Consider the following 20262-nt stretch of genomic DNA (forward strand, 5'->3'; position numbering starts at 1 on the left):
ATAAAAAAAATTGATAACATTTTGGCTAATAACACCACCACTTTCATTAAATAATTAAAAAACAATACAAAATGATCAGAAAAATCCTCATTCTATAAATACCAAATGTGATATCATTCCCAGATAGTTATATAACTTTGAGTTTATACACTACTACTTGAATAAAAATAAAAGAATGTCTTCATACATAGAAGATTGTTTCTTCTGGTCACTTCATTTTAAGCTGGTACCTTTCTTTCTTATACTCCATATATTATAAAGGCGATTCTTCTGTTTCTCCGTAAAAAAATTGGACATCAAAGCAAAATTTTGTATATCTAATAAAAAAAGGAAACGCATTACTTGCTTTACAAACTCACACTCAACAATTTCTTCAATCGATCAATCAATGGAATAATTTTGCTCCCGACTGCCAATAACCCAGAAACAAAAAATAATGAAACGAAAAAATTAAATAGAACGCGATGTAATGCCCAGAATCATATAAGAATCCATCTAGCGAGCAAGCACCTTATCGCACTAACACTGTCCGGATAGCTGCTTGTTGAGCCTGAGTTAAACCCTATTGTTCAAAATAAAAGTAAGATACTGCAATACGGTTTCATGTATCATAGAGTATATTAAATTAAATTTTCTTTTGTTTATCGCTTTGAAATGCTTGAGTAAGAATATGCAAGTTAACCTGGAAAATATGATCAAACAGCTCCCTGTCGCAGTCAGAAAATTTTGTGAAGAACTCCAAAAGACAACTTGCCAAATTAATCTGCCACGCACATTTCAAAAAATTGAAGATCATTTATAATACTTTTGCATGTGAATGTACATTAATTTTTGTAATAAAAAAAGGCACCTCATTCAGTGGATCGTCGACATGCAACAGGCCATCATCATCCCCATCCTCGTCATTCTTGAAATTTGTTAAACATAAAAGTTAGTTCCTAGTGCAGACGGTAGAAAAAGAAAAGGTGCAGTACAGTACATCACCGGAGGATAGAGAAAGAATTAATTTTGTCAACCAACCTCATTAAATGCTTTAGCAATTGCTTCAAGTTGATCATATGTGGTTCTGCCAGCGGATGTACCAGCTGCAGAGTACATCAGTGCATTATCAGATTCCACATCTCCTTCCTGAATTTCTTCCCACTCACCCTCCTGCCACAATAAATAGTTCAATATTTTTCCATTGCCAGAAGTTAATATTATATAAAAAGAAACCTAGAAACCCGACCTACCTCGTCATCACCTGCTGGCACTTGTTCTTGAATTTCAATCAATGCATCAGCCAACAAAGCCACAATCTATTATAGCAGAAGAAAAATATTTCAGAGATTTGTTCATATTTGTTGGCCCATGCATCTCAGACATGATATCTGAACAATCACTTGTATGCAAACAACAAGTCATAGTTACGAAACGAATTGTTGACAAAAACGCAAGCAAAACATAAACTAAAAGAGAGTTTATATGCATAATGAAAGGATCACAGGTATTCTCCAGGAACACAATACACATGATTGCCATGATTGATGACTGGGGGACAGGACAAAGAAACTAGTATTCCTACACAGATTACTCATTCAGACATTCAGTTCAACATTTGCCGGGCAATTTACCTCTCGGAATAACCATGTCCATCACCGTTTATTGTAAGAAAACTTCCATTTCAAAGATAAATTGTCTTGTGAGAAATTTCAGCGAGAACTTAATCTATATGTACCTTCGCAGGGAGCTGCACAACTGTCCACTGGTCCGGAGTGGATTTAGCTTTTGAGCGAGTAGTTATCCCTGTAGCAGACTGTATGCAAAAAAAGTAAATTACTGAACAAACAATATCAATATCAGAAGTAGATAGTCAAAACACACCTTAATCAAATGGCCCTGTACATAAATACTCCCCAGTGAAGCATGCCTTGTGGATAGTAGCAAGGCCAAAGCCGAGGTTGTAACTTTAATTTGATAGACTCCTTGTACTTCCCCTGAACACAATAAGAATTAATGAAAAGGAAAAAATTTAAGCTCATTAGTAAGGTATATTTTACAGCCAATTAAGGTTGCAAATGAGTTTAACTTTGATGAACTCAGGCTTGGCTTGTTTATCATCAAGCCAGTCTAGATCGAGGCAAAAAAAAATTGATCAAAGCAAAAAAAAATTGATCAAAGCTAGTATATGCTAGAAAGAGAGCCTAGAAAGAGAGCCTACCTTGCTGCTTAGTCCATTCAGACATTATGTAAACGAAGGAGCTATGGAAGCCTTCAGCTGGAATACTGATTAGCATATCTATAAACTGTTCAACATTAGGAACACTCATGTGGACCTACATTTATAAGAGAACAGTCAAGGGTCAATCCGTGAGAACTACATGGAGTACATGCTTGCAAAATAGCCAGAAAAGCTGATAGTATACCAAAAACAAGGATACAGAAAGGACAAAGGAACACTAAAGAAAGTAGGTAAGACAAATGCACCTAACTTCGTGTTTAAGCAGGAGAATATGATGCACTTTCCAGCAAAAATAAGCTAATAAGAATTTTCAAACTGAAGCTAGCTTCAACTAATGAAGAGGAACTAGCCAAAGGAGTAAATCCTTGTAAAAGTAATGATTTACAATTAAAATTTAGCACTTCACGTCTGCAGCTTGATAAAATAAGTTCAGTAGAAGCTGGGATATTTTAAAGTTAACTACAAATGAAGAATGAGTTATTTAGGTACAAACCAATCTAGCAAAAATAAGTAACAAGGAGCTTCTCAATCCTGTTATTTGAGCTGACTGCATTCGTTTAACAAGAGCAGCAACAAGGTCTCGCATATGAGGTGCCATTTGGGATGGCAGATATAAAATGAGTTGCAAAATGTAACTCCCAACAAAAAGGGATCCAGAGCTTTCCAAATCAGGATCAAGAAGCCTGCATTGCCCAGAAACTGGCATCAGAAAAAGTTTAAGCAAACCTCTGAAGTAAAATTCACAAGATGATCCACGATAACCACATCTCATGTGAAGTTCGATGGTCTTCTCATGTGAAGTTCAATATAGACCAACAGCACAAAATGAACACTTCATGTAAACTTGCATGTACATTTACACTAAATAGCAAAGTAGCAAGAAATTCCAGGTTTTAATACAAAGAAGTGATCTAAGAAATTCCCTATAAAAGTTGACAAAAGAATGAGTATGAAAGTGTAAAGACCTTCAGCATACACTCCCAACCTTCAGTAAATGAAAAAAAAAACACTATATGAAATGTCAGTGGAAGGTAGCAGACAATCAATCTACACTCCCTGTCGATTACCATAAAATAATTCAGCTTAATTATGTCAACAACTTATGCTCTAATTCACATTTCATAGCATCACCAGAATGATTAACACTTAAATTGAACACAACAAACATGAATATTAGAAGCTGGGGCAAACTGAGAGCATTGATAAGAAAGATAATTATATTTGTTAATGTATATAAAGGACCTTAAATAAACTTATAATTTCTATATTCCTTAATGTTTATAAAGCACCTTAAATAATCTTCTAAATATATATCAAGTCTACAAGCATCCTCATAGAACTCACCCTTTTACATCATCTATATGAACTAAGATCACCAATAAAAAGGAAAAGAAAAATATAAAAGAATAACCTTGAAGCTACATCAAGCAAACTTCTCATTGTAAATCCAGAATCAGCCGCCCAAGCAAGTATTCCTTGCCTTCCTTCAGATATAAAAGCAGCTAAACATTCTGTAGCATTCTGGTCAGTGACGCAGCAGAAAGACAAGCAATTCAGTTACCTATAGGACCTAGCCAAGACTACAACATAACAAAGAAATACAAAAAGGAAATATATTAAAAGGAAAAATAACCTGCATTTCAGTATGATCGTCACTTTGAAGGACTATACGGATAATAGCCTCAAAACAACCGTCATATAATGCCTTTACTACATCGCCTGGAGCATTCTGTACAATTCTACACAAACTGTAATTAGCAAAGCAGATATCACAATTATGCTGCTGCTTAGAGTTGGACAACAGAATTCCAAAATTAAAGTACAAGAAGAGTAACGTGCCTTTAGTAGCATGGTCACCAGATCCAAGGATCCAGCTACCAGTTCATCAGGCTGCTCATGTGACTGACATCATAGGTTTATTAGTACAGTGCTTTAATTGATACTGAGCTACTGAAATACAATTCAGTTTTAACATACATCTCATGATCCTACCTTATTCAAGATTGGCCAAACATGCGGCAAAATTCGAGAAACCAATGGGTGAATACATCCTGGAATATTTTTTACTGCCTGGAGGAAACATAAAATGAAAGTAAGTTCGTTCAAAATACACATACAAATGAAATAAAATTGCAGAAACTCGTCAAAATGAAGCAAGTTTTTGCATGTGGTCCTGCCTCTAACAGATCTAATCAATCCAGAGAAATTAGATAATTCTGACTCCAAGATTTTCTTCAATAATGACAACTACTTGGTGAAATATAAGATCAACTGGCAGAGAATAAAAATCAATAATAAACAAACAGACAAAGCATGTAATAATTGAATAACCTCAGAAAGTCCCAGAATAGAAATCATTTAGCATTTGTCAACTAGCTTGCATTTAAATTAAATTTAATATATGGCATCACAATCAAAGAGAAGGTTAAACTAGAAGAAATAACCAAATGGAACAAGACCAACTTGTTACAATCAATTGACAACCCTATCCATCTAGTTAATTATTTGGCCAATAAAGTTTAACAACGATGTCATTAGATGATAAAATAAAAGGTCAACACAAATAAACTAAGTTTACCTCCAGGACCTCAACTGCGTCGATACTAATAAAGGGGTCAGAAATATGAACCGCCCACAAACTAAGGATTACAGGTGCGATAATAGGCTCGACCATTGCTGATACTTCATGACCTACAATCAACATATGAAAACACTGAGAGAGCAAATAAGAAGAAAAGAAAATACAAAGCCCACACTTACTTCCAACCCACCTGCCTTAATGGCTTCCTGCAATGTTTCAAGTACTAGGTGCAATGTCTCATCAGATGCCTGTGGAAGATAACCAGTAAGCAGCTTATAAAAATAAGTGCTATTACTTCAGGAATCTATTTAACAAATACTACCTGATGAAGTAGATCTGTAAGTGCTGAAAATAAACCCATCATTTGAGGTTGTATGATGTCTTTGTTAGCTCGAGGTAGAGATAGGAGTTGGGAAAGCGCCCGGCAAGCACCTACTTTCACAGGTGGGGGTCTGCTAACATAGTACATGATAAGTTTTCAAACATTCTTGATCCCTAAGGGAAATTTCAGAAGATAATTATATTTTCTTACACATCCATGCCAACAGCCTGTATTGCAGCAGTAAGATATTGCTCAAGAACCCCATGACTGATCTGTACAATACTGAGATTCAACAACAATTCTTCCTGAAATGATTTACATGAAGACAATGTATAATAGTAATTACCAAAGGGGAGAATTTAGCAACTGATATAAAAATCCGGGCATAGAGAAAGGGATATTCATGCACCCCTGCATAACAAAATACCATCAAATATCGTCAGCCAATTAATAATATAAGTACAACTAGCCAATAAGAGAACAAATGAGAGGAAGAAAGGAGAAAGAGGATAGAAGCACCTGTCCTGCCGTCTTCAGTGATCATCTGCTCTACAAGGTTGCCTAAGCTGACGTTGATCAATTCAGAAGCCTATAAACAAATTTTTAAGAACATCTCATATCACACACAAAGATAAATCAGCCACCTCCCTAGCACATCAGGATCCAATATCTAGAGACATGTGAAAAGTACAAACCTCAGCTTCAAGCAATTGCTCTGACAGAGATGACAAAGCAAAGAGTGTAGCCTCCCTTATCTGCCAGATTTCACCATCCAATAGTGAATTAAGTTGACATGAAATCGTAAAACAAATAGCAGAATCACCTATCACTCATCATCAGCATTCTTTAATGAAGTCAAGGATACTTCCAATAGAACAGTTGGTATGTTAAACTAAATAAATACTAAGAATCTTAAAGACAATAAACTCACTGAACAATAACTTGTAGTGGCAACCCAAGTACAATTTTCATAAAATTGAAGAAACTGTGATATTACGTATGAAAAGAATACTAAAAAAGGCCTCATTTGAGACCCTTTGATAAAGATTTGAAAGCAATAAAATATTAACTTAACCATGCAGGCATCAGTGCCAGAACTCAAAAGAGTAGCTTACAAGTTCATATAACTTTTAGATCCAGCAAATGAGTCAACAGCAGCAGCCAGAAATCCAAATTAATAGTTTTTCGCAAGCAAAAAAATAAAATAATTTAAAACAATTACAATAACTAACTTCATTAAACTAAAAGATACTAAAAATTTGAATCTATCCAAGTCAAAAGAGACGGCCATAACCTAACAAATTAAAACTATGAAGTGTACTGCCCACATTTATAAAATAATATGCAAGTCTTGTCAGCTAGATAAAAAGGAGAAAAGAGAAAAAGAGAGGGACCGGATGAAAGAAGCACACAGGTCACTGATAATTTTTTAAGTGCTTTAATACATTTGGAGACTAACCAGAAGCACCTACGTGCAGGGTTTCATTTAACACAGACTTTCAGATGATGGCATTGAGCACTGTAATTATGAAATATTGTCTTGACCAATCATAATTAACGTTTATGGAAGATTTCAAAAGGCACATGTGCAGAAGCTAAATGACTGCTTCTTCCATAATGTATTTATGGTATATAACTTAGCCATCTCATACAGAGTTTAAAGAATAAGAGAAACTAGGAAAAGTTAAAAAGTGTAGTAGGCCAAACACAGATCCTTGGTTATAGACAAGACAAAATAAATTGTTCCATAAAAATAAAATCTCTTCACTTACTCTCCACCAAAATACGGAACCGCAGGCTTTTTCTCGTTGAGACTCGTTGAATCTCTCTCTCACAGCATCTATGATGGCACAGATACCATCTCGACCAAAATAGTTTACCACTTCTTCAAGCAGAAGTGCACCTGCCAGGAGCAATTTAGGCAAAAACCATTATAGCAATAAGACGGAGCTTGAGGGAGAGTCGAGGAACAATCAAGGTTTAAAACCATGGTTAATGATAAAGAGCATTTAAGCAATTAAAGCATATATTGTTGCATAATCCTAGCAACTCCCAATGGTACATTGTGATTAATAAGAACATCTATCTCAAGTAAGCCAACTATGTTATATATTCTAAATGGACCAAATTCAACCTGTACATGTGGTTCAGAACATATTATCATATATCCGACTAAACGCATTATTTCATCTTCCAAGAGAAGGTTAACTGTTAACAGAGAAACCTTAAATAATTACGTGAGTTTTTTAAAGTTCTTTTATGCATGATATCTCGGACAGCGTATATAAAACTCAATTATATGTTCTCTTTTTTGCTGAAAGAAGTTAAAGTTATCATGGGATGTATCTAGTTCTACTATCTACTTTGTAACTTTAAAAGTTATCTCGAGAACTCGCTAATTACCAGACAGCATTAAAAGCATAAAAGCTGCTCACCAGAAACGCGACAGCTATAGGTTACATCATCCTCATCAGAAACAAATTGGTTAGCATCCGTTGACCATGTATGCACCTATACAACAAGCAAATATGATTTAACATAGATAAGAGAAAGAAAAGAAGTGGAAACCCCATGATTTCCAAGCTTATAATAACATAATATTTGCAGATTTAACTATTCATGTGAAAGATGAGGAACAGAAGCATTAGCACTGAAAAAATTCAAAAAGGGTCCGGTTAAAATTCTCATGTCAGACACCTAACATCAATACATGCTAATAGAAAATGTTTGGAGCTGCTATTTTATATGTGACCAATTAACAAACAGTTTCTAAGATTTGTGGCAAACTAGCCTCATCAGAAAGAAATTGGTTAGCATTCGTTGACCATGTATGCACCTATACAACAGGTAAATATGAATTAACATAGATACAAGAAAGAAAGAAAGTGGAAACCCCATGATTTCTTAGGTCATAATTACAAAATATTTGCAGATTTGACTATTCATGTGAAAGAAGAGGAATGGAAACATTAGCACTGAAAAAATTCAAAAGGTCGGGTTAAAATTCTCATGGCAGATACCTAACATCAATACATGCAACATGCTAATAGAAAATGTTTGGAGCTGCTATTTTATATGTGACAAATTAACATCAATACATACTAATAGAAAATGTTTGGAGCTGCTATTTTATATGTGACCAATTAACAAACAGTTTCTAAGATTTGTGACAAACAAGCATTGATTTTACATTTCCATAAAAAAAAAAACAGTTCAATAAGAAAGTTACCGAAGAAGAAGAAATTGGCATTGCATTTCACGGAGATTTTTACATTTCCTTATTGTGGAATTTTCTGTTCCTAGTTAATTTAAGTCAGGTATTTTACTTTATGATTAAAAGATAGTAGTTTGTGTAGTAGGCTCTCTCAAGAGGGCGTTGCTGGTTCCTCAGACATAGATGTGGTGTATATATATACATATACATTACAGAGAGAGACAAAGGGGAGACACGGACGCAGATCATACAAATAACAAAAACGAGCAGTGATGACATAGTAGGATTTCCCTACTGTGACATTAGTGTCAGAAAAATACCCTCCTGCCAAGGGAGGTGGTCCCATGTATCTTTTTTTCCCAAACCCCATATAACCACAAAGTATAATTTTTCATGCATGTATCACGTATACCTATGTATACAAATGATCAACAAGACATCTTTCATTTTAGCATTTCCTCTTTCAGAAAAGAACAGGATTGGATTCTCAATTTATTATGTAGATCTGCAAAATTGTTTAAAACTAAATGAACAATAATGTGACACACGATCACAAGAAATTAATGCACATTAAGAATACATGAAGTGAAGTTCAGAAGTACCTGTTTTTCTGTAATTTGCAGAAAAGCTATGGTGTAATAAACCAATTCCTTAACATTTTCCAAAACAACCTACCCAAAAAATTCCGTAAACCTAAGTAAAAATCTTTTTCAGCAGATGTAAGATACTTTAGGTGTACAGAGATATAGATAAGAAACTTCGGATGTACGCAGATATAGAAGAAAAAAATAACTTAAAGGTTAAGTCTGAACCTTCATATGTTTTGCATTGCCAACAACAGTCAACAGAAACTCAAAAAGCTGCAAGAACAGAACAGTAGAAAATCAATTATTTAAGAAACTATAACGATTGTATACAAATGCAATGAACAAAAGATTTTTAAAACAAAGGAGTTCCGAATACACTTTTGCTCCTAAATATAATATGTATTAAGAGCGAGATTCCCGAACCAAAACATGCTTTACTCTTAATCTACTCTTCCAGCAACAAATGTGTCAAAAAGAAATGTATTTTATCTTAGTTTTACCCAATCTGAGATACTTCATACTTTTCACGAATTTAGCATTACTATTCAAGCATATTCAAAAGACTACTGACTCTTTTGTTTAAGAAATTTATCAGTAAAATAAGAGTCCAATAGACTCTTTATTACATAAAATTTTAAAAAAAAAAACTAGTTTAAATCTTCCAATATGAAGAGTCAAACTTTACTCTCTCCCTACTCCATAAAAAATAATTCAAAATCAATTTAATCCTTATTATTTGAGAAAATACTTTTGTTTTTTGTCCAACAAAAGAAAATGAATGAAAAATTAAATTAAAAGCAAAGGAGGGAGGAAAAATTTAATTGTATTTAATATATTTAAAAAAATCAAAATAAAGAATTGCAAATTAAAGAGTATTAAATTCAAACAAAAATTCTTATTCTTTATTTGTAAGATGTTCTTTTTTTTATAAAAAAAAGGCTTAATTACTTAAAAACCACCCACCTTGAACTATTTTTTCGTTTATACCCTGACCTAGGAAAAAATTCATTTATATCCTGACGTATGTGTTTATGTTTCACATCTACCCCGAGGCACTAAATTAACCTCTTTTCATTTAGAAAAAGTTTTAAATAATCCTTACTTTTGAACATTTTTAAATATGAAGTATTTTTTTGTATTTTTTTTAATAGAAAAAAGTATAAAATAATCCTTACATTTAGTTGTTTTCAATAAATCATCTTTTTTTTTAAATATGGGGTATAAATAAATTTTTTTCTAGGTCAGGGTATAAACGAAAAAAAAGTTCAAGGTGGGTGGTTTTTAAGTAATTAAGCTTAAAAAAAAGTACTTTTCATTTTAAAGAGCACTATTGGAGATGCTCTTACTAGGGAAGTATAACTAAAAGGCCAAACCTTTTATGAAAGTTTCACAAAAGTCCAAACCTTTCAATTTTATCCAATTTGTCCTAAAACGCATGATTTTGTTTCAATAATGCCAAACTATGTAATTTTACTAATGTGGCTCCTACGTGGCGCTAATGTGGCATGCCACACATCAGCGCCACATAAGCAAAATTGTGTAGTTGGACATAATTGAAACGAAATCATGCATTTCAAGACAAATTTGATAAATTGAAAGGTTTGGACCTTTTTTGTCATTTGGCCTAACTAAAATGATTAACACAAAGCATTACTCTAGTATTAGTTTCCTAAGCATTACCAAATTTGAAACACGGGAGATAACAAGCTTAATTTAGAAATCTCAAGGGCGTGGATTGATTATAATTTCCAACTAGATTCAGAGTTTTACTGGTGTAAAAGTTGATCAACTTGAACAAATAGCCCAATTGTCTTATATTTTGACCAATTTTTATGAAAGCATCCAACCTGAATAGAAAAAAAACCTATGATGTATGGAAATCTTGAGGAACAGCATTTTCCCGTTTTAAAAATGTTTGCTTTTCCAAAATTCTCAGGAACTCATAGGAAATGTTGAGGCTATTTCTATTGATTATAAAAATTAGATACTAGTTTCCTAAAAAAATGAAACCTAAATTGGGGAAAAAAACCTAATTAATTATCCATAAACCTTATTATTCATCTTAGCCACAATACATAAAAAACCTTTCTAAAAATATAATCTCTATAATTATTATTTATTATGAATTTATATTTTAATTATATTCAAGTAATTTATTTTATTAATTCTCTTAAAAATATATAACAGTTAACTGCATGCAAATATATTTCTTTTATAAATAAAATTTGATATAATTTTTACTATTTATGAGTAATTCTTATATTTTTATTATTTACACGTTTATGTTTCTTATGTTCTGAAAAAATCTGTTTCTGTGTCCGTTTCCGTGCAACATGGAACAAAACTATTAAACAAATTCCTAACAAATTGAGAGAAACTAGAAGAAAAAAAACATAATTGTAGCCGCTCATAAGAAGAGATGAAAACAGGAAACAGCAAAGGGACCTAAAAGATATTGTTGTCATATTAAGATTAAATTTAGATATATATCTTTTTAACTTATGTTTCAACATTGATGGAAGAAAAAAGGAGCAAATTTACGTGAATAACATGCATCAATCAAAATGAATATCCTATGTGGGAAACATGGTAAGAACTAAGTTAATTCATTGTCATGACTTTTACTTTTCAACATATGTAATACAAAAAAAAAGGAATCTAGAAATTTTCTGACCTGGATAACAAACGAATCAAGACTCTTTTCTGCACCATCAGAGTCGTAACTATCATCGTAGGGATCTTCTGCGCCCTTAATTGATGATTTCTCATACACTCTCAGAGATGTGACAAATGTTTGCCACAAAGGTCCTATGATAACTGCAACAACATGTGCTATTTGAGGGGTGAACAGTGAAAATCAAAGTACCATTGCAGATGTGCAGATGCAAGATTCATATCTTAATAAAACATGGAAAACCTACCCCCAAAGCCATTTCCTGAAAGACTAACGAAATTCTGAACAAACTGATTCAGGCACTTTAAAACCTAATGATTAAAGCAGAAAATATCATTGAATAACTTATTCCAATCAACAGCCAAGACAACAGAAATTTCAATCGAGCGACTAAGCTAACCTCCATTCTCATGCTCCAATCATCAGGATCTTCAGACTGCACCGGCTGTTGTAATATAATAGAGAATTGGTCCATCCAGGGCTCAAGCATTGGTGTCATTAATGCACTGACTTCTGTCTGAACACATATTAGCTCTTTTAATCAATGACAGAACAAGCGCTAACCTAGCCAAAATACAGAGCCACATGGTCTTGAAGCAAAAAGGGCGGTAAGAACGCACCTTATACACCTCACTCATAGCTCCAAGCATGGATGTGCAGGCGTAAACTATTGAAAGGGCCTTTGCACGCAAATATTTGTCATATATCTGCTCCAACATCCAAGAAAGTAATTACACAGAACAATATGAAGGATTATTACTTTGATGTCAGCCAAAACAAAAAATTATTTATAGGAGACTAATACAGACTATACATCAGACGATAAAAATCTTGGACCCATCAATAGTCCAAATATAAATCAGACAAAAAATATCTCAGACCCCATGCAACAGAATCCTGAAAATCTACGGTAAAAGACAGAGTTACTCTGTTTGATGAGGTTTGTTTGCAGAATCAGCAACATCTTTAGTCAGTTTTCTGAGGTATGATTGATGAGGACATCTCTGATCAATTGCTCTAAACTTGGTCTAAATTTACAATAAAATAGCACAACTACAGTACTTTGATCTCCAACCACTATAACTATTTTAATACTAAATTTTTAGATCACATTTTTATATTATTATCGTTAATTATTATTTTATAAATTATTTCCAACTTTTTTTAAAAAAATTCATCAAAAAAACTAAAATTACTAATATTAAATAAAAATAAAATATAATCAATATATATTATACTATATAAAAATATTAAGTAGTTAAACTTTACTTTTTAAAGAAAATGTAAAAAAATACTTTTTATATAATAGATAAACATTTAAATAAGGGATATCGACAAAACAAATATCAACATTTCACTTTTGTAGCAATCTAATCCCAACGTTTAAAACGTTACGAAACAAATCTCAACCTTTTTATTTTTGCAGTTTCTAGCCCCAATCAGTTTTCAAGGCAATTTTGTCTATTTGTTTAGGCTATAAATTGCAAAAACACGATAGGTTAGGATTTTATTTGAAATTTTTTGAAATATTGGGATTTAATATGCCAATATATGTATATAATATGGCTGCCAATTATGCACAAAGTTGCCGCAAAACGGTTGGGGCTACAAATTGCAAAAATAAGAAAGGTGGGGATTTGTTTTGTAAAGTTTTAAATGTTGGGATTAAATCGCTACAAAAGTGAAACGTGGGAATTTGTTTTGCAAATACCCCTCTAAATAAACATATACAAAAAAACAAATATTATAAAGAACTACTCCTTCCATCCCAAATTGATATGTTGAATTTTAATTAACTAGACAAATATCTAAAAAATCTTTAATTAAAATTAGCAATAGTCAACTAAATGAAATTGATTATAAGTTGGATAACAACAATTATTAATTATCTTTGATAATTTTATATTATAAAAAATTTGGTATGCATTTCACGAGTTATTTAAATCACCTATTTAATAAAACTTATTGATTGAGTCACCTATTTAATAAGAATATTAAAAGTAGTTATTATAATTTTAACTAAAACATCTACATTAAGAGAAATAAGACTATCAATTTGGGGAGGAAGGAGTACAATACAAGTAAAGAACATAATTATTATACATTAATCCTTAAAATTAGTAAATTACTCTCATTAATGCTTAATTAATGCATTACGAAGTGCAATATGAGCATTCCCATTGTTATTTTTTATCATGAACACTATATCATTATATTATACTGAATTAGTGTTATGTTTGATTTGCAATTAAATTATTGTTCTTATTTTTGTTTGTCTAATTTTAGAGTACTCTTATTTGTCGAATATTCGGTTCTATAAATTTATGATATATGCAAATTTTTATATATTTTCATCACAGATTAAATATAAAATAATAAAACAATAAAAAATAATATAATTATAGAACTTAAATATAGAAAATATAATTATCGGACTTAAATGTATAAATTACTTCTTTGAAAAGCTAAATAAATAATTTATTAAATTAAAAACAAAAAGCATTATAAAAGCATGATTGTGAAACTTCAAAATTAGAGTTTCACTATTCACCACTTCAAAATATAGTGCAGAAGATGGATTGGATTAGTGTTTTACTATAAAATAGAATTGAGTTGGAGATGCACTTAGTTCTAACTAATTCATCAGCTAACCAAAGCTCCTAACATATATATCATTACTTTTCAAAACATGATCAAAAGTGATAAATGAGTCCAACTAAAACCAGAAAGGCACAATAATGTATTCATTAATTAAGTTCCAAAATCTCCTAAAAAAGTGCAAGGCTTCTCAACCAGCAATCTTTGACATGATTATCTGGGCAAGATTCTATATTTCTTATTTTCTAAGTTATTAAAACAGTTAGACATCACATATATAGTCATAAAAACAAACAGACACCAGAACAGTCTCAAGACACTTTGGCAGCCATTACAAAAGGAACTCCATTGACTAAACTCTCTGCTGCAGTCACCTGGCAGCATATGTATAGTACTGGTTACTCACATCATTGGTCTGCTATCTTCATATTTAAACAAAAGAACACCTGAACTTTTATATGTACCAACTGAATAGTAAACATTTGCTTCCTATGGCAACCTATACTATTGAAAAAGAGAAAATAGGAACATGACAATAACAAAACTGCTTAAATCTATCTTCAGCAGCAGTAGAATGTGAAAAATAAACAAATGCTAACCTGAGGGGAAGACACGATTGTATGTAAGCATGGGAATAAAATAGGTACAAGTGTTGGCACCATTGTATCATCCAAGTCTCCGGATAGAAGAGCTAAGCACCTTAGAGCTCCATTTACTACAAATAGGAGCACGAAAACAACTGAGAAATAAACCAGAGGCAGATTACACATTAAATTAAAGGTAATAAAGGCACGGCCACTAATGCTGCGATGATTGCAAACCTATTTAGAGCATATTTCGATAGATTTTTACAGGCATTAATAACTTTACTAGAAAAATTATAAATGATAATTATCTCAATCAATATGTAGTTTCATATCATGCGTACAATTTCTATAAAAGCATCTCAGTTGTGATGACACAAAGGAAATACGAATAAGTGCAGACGACAACAAAACACACAATGTTCATATAAACAAAAAATTAATAGCCCCTGTAGATGATGGAAAATACTCTAGGAACAGAGAATCAGAAATCATGATCCTCAATAGAAGAACACCTAAGAAGACAAAAGAATTATTATAATTTAACAGTATCAATCATTTGAATCTTGAGTGATTTACATATTCCCGTGTCACGGTGTTAGGGGACTTCTAAATCATAAAGTAAATCATGTAAATGACAATCATTACAAAGTATCATGGATGCATGTGGAGACTGATGATGATCATCAACTAAAACTGGCAGGTTTAGCCAAAAATCAAGCACAAAATACCAACAAAGCCATCTAACATGCACAGCATGAGAATTGTAGATGATCAATCCATAAGAAACAAAAAGGGGCAAAAAATCACAGCATTGCATTTTTTTTATGGTGAGACGCTTTTGATATCTTTTGTTACTACAAAAGATACTTTCAAATCTTAAAAACAGAATAAGTGTGTATGCAAATTTTTGTATTCCTCCTTTACAGTCATGTTTTGGAGACTAGAGATACTTTTTCCGTTCCGTAAAATTCAGAAATAATTGGTGCTTAGGAATAAATAGGAACATTTCGGACACTATATAATTTGGAATTTTATTAAACAGAGGTACCAAAAGGTATTACAATGAGGCTCGAAGACTTTACAGACAAGGACAGTCTGAACTCTGTTATTCATAATAGATGAAACCATTAAAGGTTATTTCAATCTTTATTCAATGTTTTGAGGAATGTCAGAAGAATAAAATTCCATTATTTCATAAGAATATTTACTTTTCTTCCTTCCCTCTGGCTCAAACCACTGGTAGACATGTTTAAATCACAAGTACCAGACGAAAGCTGATTTATGTGTTTCTAGTGTTCTACCAATTCAAAGGATCTGTTTAGAAGTTCTCGTCATTTTAGTCTTAGTTGTAGGGACCTTGTGTTGTTGGTTGTACATTGCTCACATGCCTGCAGCGGGTTCGCACTTTGATTTATGTTTAAAACGAAAAAGAAAATAGAGTAACTGACAAAGAGTGAACAGAAAAAATGAGCATTCTGCAGGCTTACCACCATTCATATTAGTTTGATCAGTAATCAACTTGAGAAGGGATGGCAATAAGTCATGCCAAGCCTCTGGCCAGTCATACATAACAATTGATGCCATGGCCATACTTATTGCTGTGCGGATTTTCTTATGTGAATCATCCAACGAAGCTAAAAGAAGTCTGCATATAACCTCCTGATGAGAAAATCATGATCTTAGTAAAAGCCTAAGCGCAAGTGAAAATGTAGATGAACATTAAAAAAAACAATTAGGAGAGCAACTCAAACAAATTAATAGTAGTAACAAATTTCCAAAAAAAAAATCGTAAGTGCAAAAGAAGTATGAGTACGACCATTAAATTACATTTACTTTCATGGATGATCTTTTAATATAATTTGTTTGAAATGGTATTATAAGCTAGCTTAATCAAAGCGGCACATTCACACAAATTAATGAATGCATCATGGATTTAAAAATCACATCATACATGCATAAGCTTTTGAAGGACTACAAATTGTTTGTACCTATCCATCCACCATGACAAATTTTAAGGACAACTTTCAGTAACCGTCAAACACAGGTGCCATGCAATGAAGCACTGATTTGTTTAACTACAATAATAGAGTTGCAAGTAACATAGGTGTAAATAGTTTTTTCCTCTCAAAAGCATTTCCAGAGTGATGAGTTCAGTATCATACTACAAATACAGGAATCTATTAATGCACTTAAAACTTCAGTCTTTCAAAGACATGCTGGTGATATAATTAGAGAGATATACTCCCTGTGGAGACGAAAAAGAAGCAAGTCCGGTAAGGAAAAATAATTTAAGAAAACTGCTCATAACCTTTATCATGAAGAGGATACAATGGTGAAGGAAAAAATTGTAGTACTTACCTTTTCTTCACTTGATACGGCAGGATGTTCAAAAGAATCTTCACCTTCTCGCCAGTGTTTCTTAATAAATTGCTTCAGAATAACTGCTGCTAGGTAATCATTGGTTAAATCTTACAAGATGTAAATTCATTGCTTATACTACATATGGATAATGTTTGCAGGTTGACAGCATGGAATATGCAACTCCAGTAGATCGTAATAAAAAGAAAACAGAAGCATGGCACCAAAGAGGACTATGATAAAAAAGGGGAAAGATATTTAACTGCTTTTCTTGTTCACCAAATATGACAAAAAGCACAATATTATAATTTTTTGGGCATTTTCAAACTGTAAAAGACAATTAAACATATGCAAGGGAAATGGAGGAACTAAAGGGATTTGTTAAAGCAGCAAGATTTAAATGAAAACAGTGGTTAAAAAGGATATCTGACGCAATCCTAAAGAGATCTCCCTGTTTGCAGCAACCTTGGATAGTGCCAGTCCAAAACCTTCAAGACAATTATTTAATTATAATTCCTTCTTTGTCAAAACAGAAAGGATACTGAAAGCTTCACAACATACAAAGAAAGGATAATGATAACAGAAGGCATTTATACAAACAACTTATCAAACAATGCATTGACTAATTCTATCACAGCCTTTACATTATGTGAGGCCTTGCAAGTTACAACTATGATGTTATTTAAATCGATGCTATCTACAGCATAAATAAAGATGGAGGGTATTTCTTTCCCTCAAAATGCTTTTTAATTCCTTTTCCTCGGCAGATCCAGAAAAGGTGAGTGTCATTGAAAAACCTTTTTTTTCACAAATTTCTCCACGCCAAACAACTATTCCTCCAGTTATGAAACATCCTATGATGTGCTTGTTAACATATATGCAAATTCCTTCCAAACTCTGTTAAGGAAAGATCATTGTTTAATTCAGCAACGCTTTAAAGAATGATTATAACTATAAATTTTCTACTAACAGAAAGATTTTTAAACTGGCCTTCAGTTGGAATTGACTTCCCCAGCATTTGGATTATATATACTTACATCTTGATAGAAGCATCCGAATTGAAACATCCTATTTCACTCGATTCACTCAGCAAAATGTTTCCAGCCAAGTTTCCACACGCTAGTAAAATGCATGTCAAAAATAACACTTCTCAAAGATTCCAGTTTCCAATCTTACAATTATGTCTAATTACATTGAATAGAAGCGTATAGATTGAAACATCCTCTTTTGCTGGATTCGTTCAGAGAAATACTTCCGACCAAGTTCCATACCTTTCTAAAATGCAACCCAAACTAAATATTTTGAAGTTCTCTATCTCCAGGCTTACTATTCAACATAATGGTCAAAGCTAATTTCCCACTACAGCAAGACACGTAATTCTAAACTCCTAACGTCGAATATAATGAAAAGGTGATCATGGAATTGGGATTCTAAACAAGATATCTCACACTGGTTGTCATGTTAAAGAAGAAATTGGGATTCTAAACAAGATATCTCACACTGGTTGTCATGTTAAAGAAGATGGATCCCTCAACTCACACATTAACAATTACAGAATTAGAAATATTATGACCATATTAACTGTCACGCCAAAAGAATATGAATCCCTCAGGCCCCAAAATGTACAAAGACAGAACTTACCTCACTGAACACACATTGAACACCTATACTATAACAATTCATTCCCAAATAAAATATCTATCTAGTATAGATCTCAAAATTGCGGTCTGCACAAGATGTGCTTTTTTGTTAAAACAAATCTGTCACTTTGCACCATGCCACTTCATTTAAACATTACTGAAGCACCATATTTTCACTACATGATATTTCTCCTACGATAACCAAGCCAAAGATTTTAGCTAAAGTATGAAATGCTCTATCTTTCCTTCTACAGACCTCCATTCTTAACAATTTCCAACCTCTCCACCCAAACAAAAATATAAAATGAAATTCTCGATGCTGCTGATTTTTAACCCAAGAATTTGCCAACTAATTATATTTCTCGAAACTCTCTGCCTCTCCCATCACCAAATCTCATATCAAGACTATTCAAGCCTCGCAATGCTCAAGAATTAACTTACCGCATTAAACAGGCAACATCCTAACAATCCGATTTCAACACTAATAAAGTTGTTAAACCTAATCACAAATTAAAATTCGATTTCGATTTTCCTGTTAAAAAGACCAAAAATTCCAAAACAGAAACAATGTATACACATATATACAGCAGCAATTATGCATAATTTACCAAATGCCAAGCTAAAACAGCAAAATTAAAGGGGAAAAAACGAGTAAAGGATCATCAGGGGAAACCTGGTTGAAATGAGGCCTGATTAAGAGAAGCTTCGGCGAAAGAACGGACTTCTTGGTTAGGATCGAGTGTTGCATTTAAGCAATTTAGCAGCCACTGTTGATCTTCGTCAACAACTGACATCCTCACTAATTCAATTTTTAGCGCGAAAATTAAAATAGGGAGATCAGTGAGGTTTTTAGGGTTTTGAAATTGTTTGGCAGAGACAGCAATTGATGCCTGACAGCTTGGTTCTTAGTGGCTTTTCTTCTTTTCTTTCTCTCTTTTTTGGCTTCTTCAGGAGCTTGCTGTTTTAAGTTTTTATTTTAGGATTAAGGTGAAAAGAATGACCCTAATATTTATTATGTTGCTCACCTAGACTCCTAATGTTTTTTGAATCTTAAAAATGATCTAACATTACCAAAATGGAACAAATATACCCTCCATTTAACGGTAGCGTATTTGAACATTAACTTGGCTGATGTGGCATATAATTAGTCGTTGTCCTAATGTGTTTCCACTCTCAAAAGTATTCCTAACGTTATTAAAATTGAATAAATATAATTTCAATGTTAGTAAAGTGAAATAAATATACTCTCAGCCTAATGGTGAAGGATATATTTATTCTATTTTTGTAATGTTAGAATTATTTCTGAGACTCAAAAAATATCAAGGGGTCAGGTGAGTCACAGAATAAACATTAGGATCATTATTTTTACCTTATCTATTTATTTTATTTATGGCATTAAGCCATTAACCAATTCTTAAGTCCCCACACTTCCATTTTATTTAACTTTGAATCCTTATGTTTCTAATTGTAGATATTGAAT

General features: G+C 32.6%; 1 protein-coding gene across 1 annotated transcript; it reads right to left on the reverse strand.

Annotated features, from left to right (window-relative positions):
- Positions 1 to 72: 72 nt before the first annotated feature.
- On the reverse strand, positions 73 to 19755 carry LOC126673482 (uncharacterized). Its single transcript, XM_050367638.1, has 33 exons — positions 19456 to 19755; positions 17569 to 17630; positions 17143 to 17235; positions 16272 to 16443; positions 14797 to 14912; positions 12220 to 12306; positions 12000 to 12116; positions 11847 to 11910; positions 11600 to 11742; positions 9151 to 9198; positions 8941 to 9009; positions 7560 to 7635; positions 6897 to 7027; positions 5820 to 5879; positions 5644 to 5713; positions 5471 to 5535; positions 5335 to 5396; positions 5125 to 5254; positions 4993 to 5050; positions 4800 to 4912; positions 4214 to 4291; positions 4061 to 4123; positions 3855 to 3950; positions 3633 to 3742; positions 2715 to 2904; positions 2201 to 2315; positions 1864 to 1976; positions 1718 to 1795; positions 1233 to 1298; positions 1021 to 1152; positions 851 to 907; positions 683 to 763; positions 73 to 562 (listed from the first exon to the last, which is right to left on the reverse strand). The coding sequence occupies exons 1-33, from the start codon at positions 19574 to 19576 to the stop codon at positions 512 to 514; spliced, it is 3087 nt and encodes a 1028-aa protein (XP_050223595.1). The 5' UTR covers positions 19577 to 19755; the 3' UTR covers positions 73 to 511.
- Positions 19756 to 20262: the final 507 nt, after the last annotated feature.

This window comes from Mercurialis annua, linkage group LG3, assembly GCF_937616625.2.
Source record: "Mercurialis annua linkage group LG3, ddMerAnnu1.2, whole genome shotgun sequence".
Taxonomy (NCBI): domain Eukaryota; kingdom Viridiplantae; phylum Streptophyta; class Magnoliopsida; order Malpighiales; family Euphorbiaceae; genus Mercurialis; species Mercurialis annua.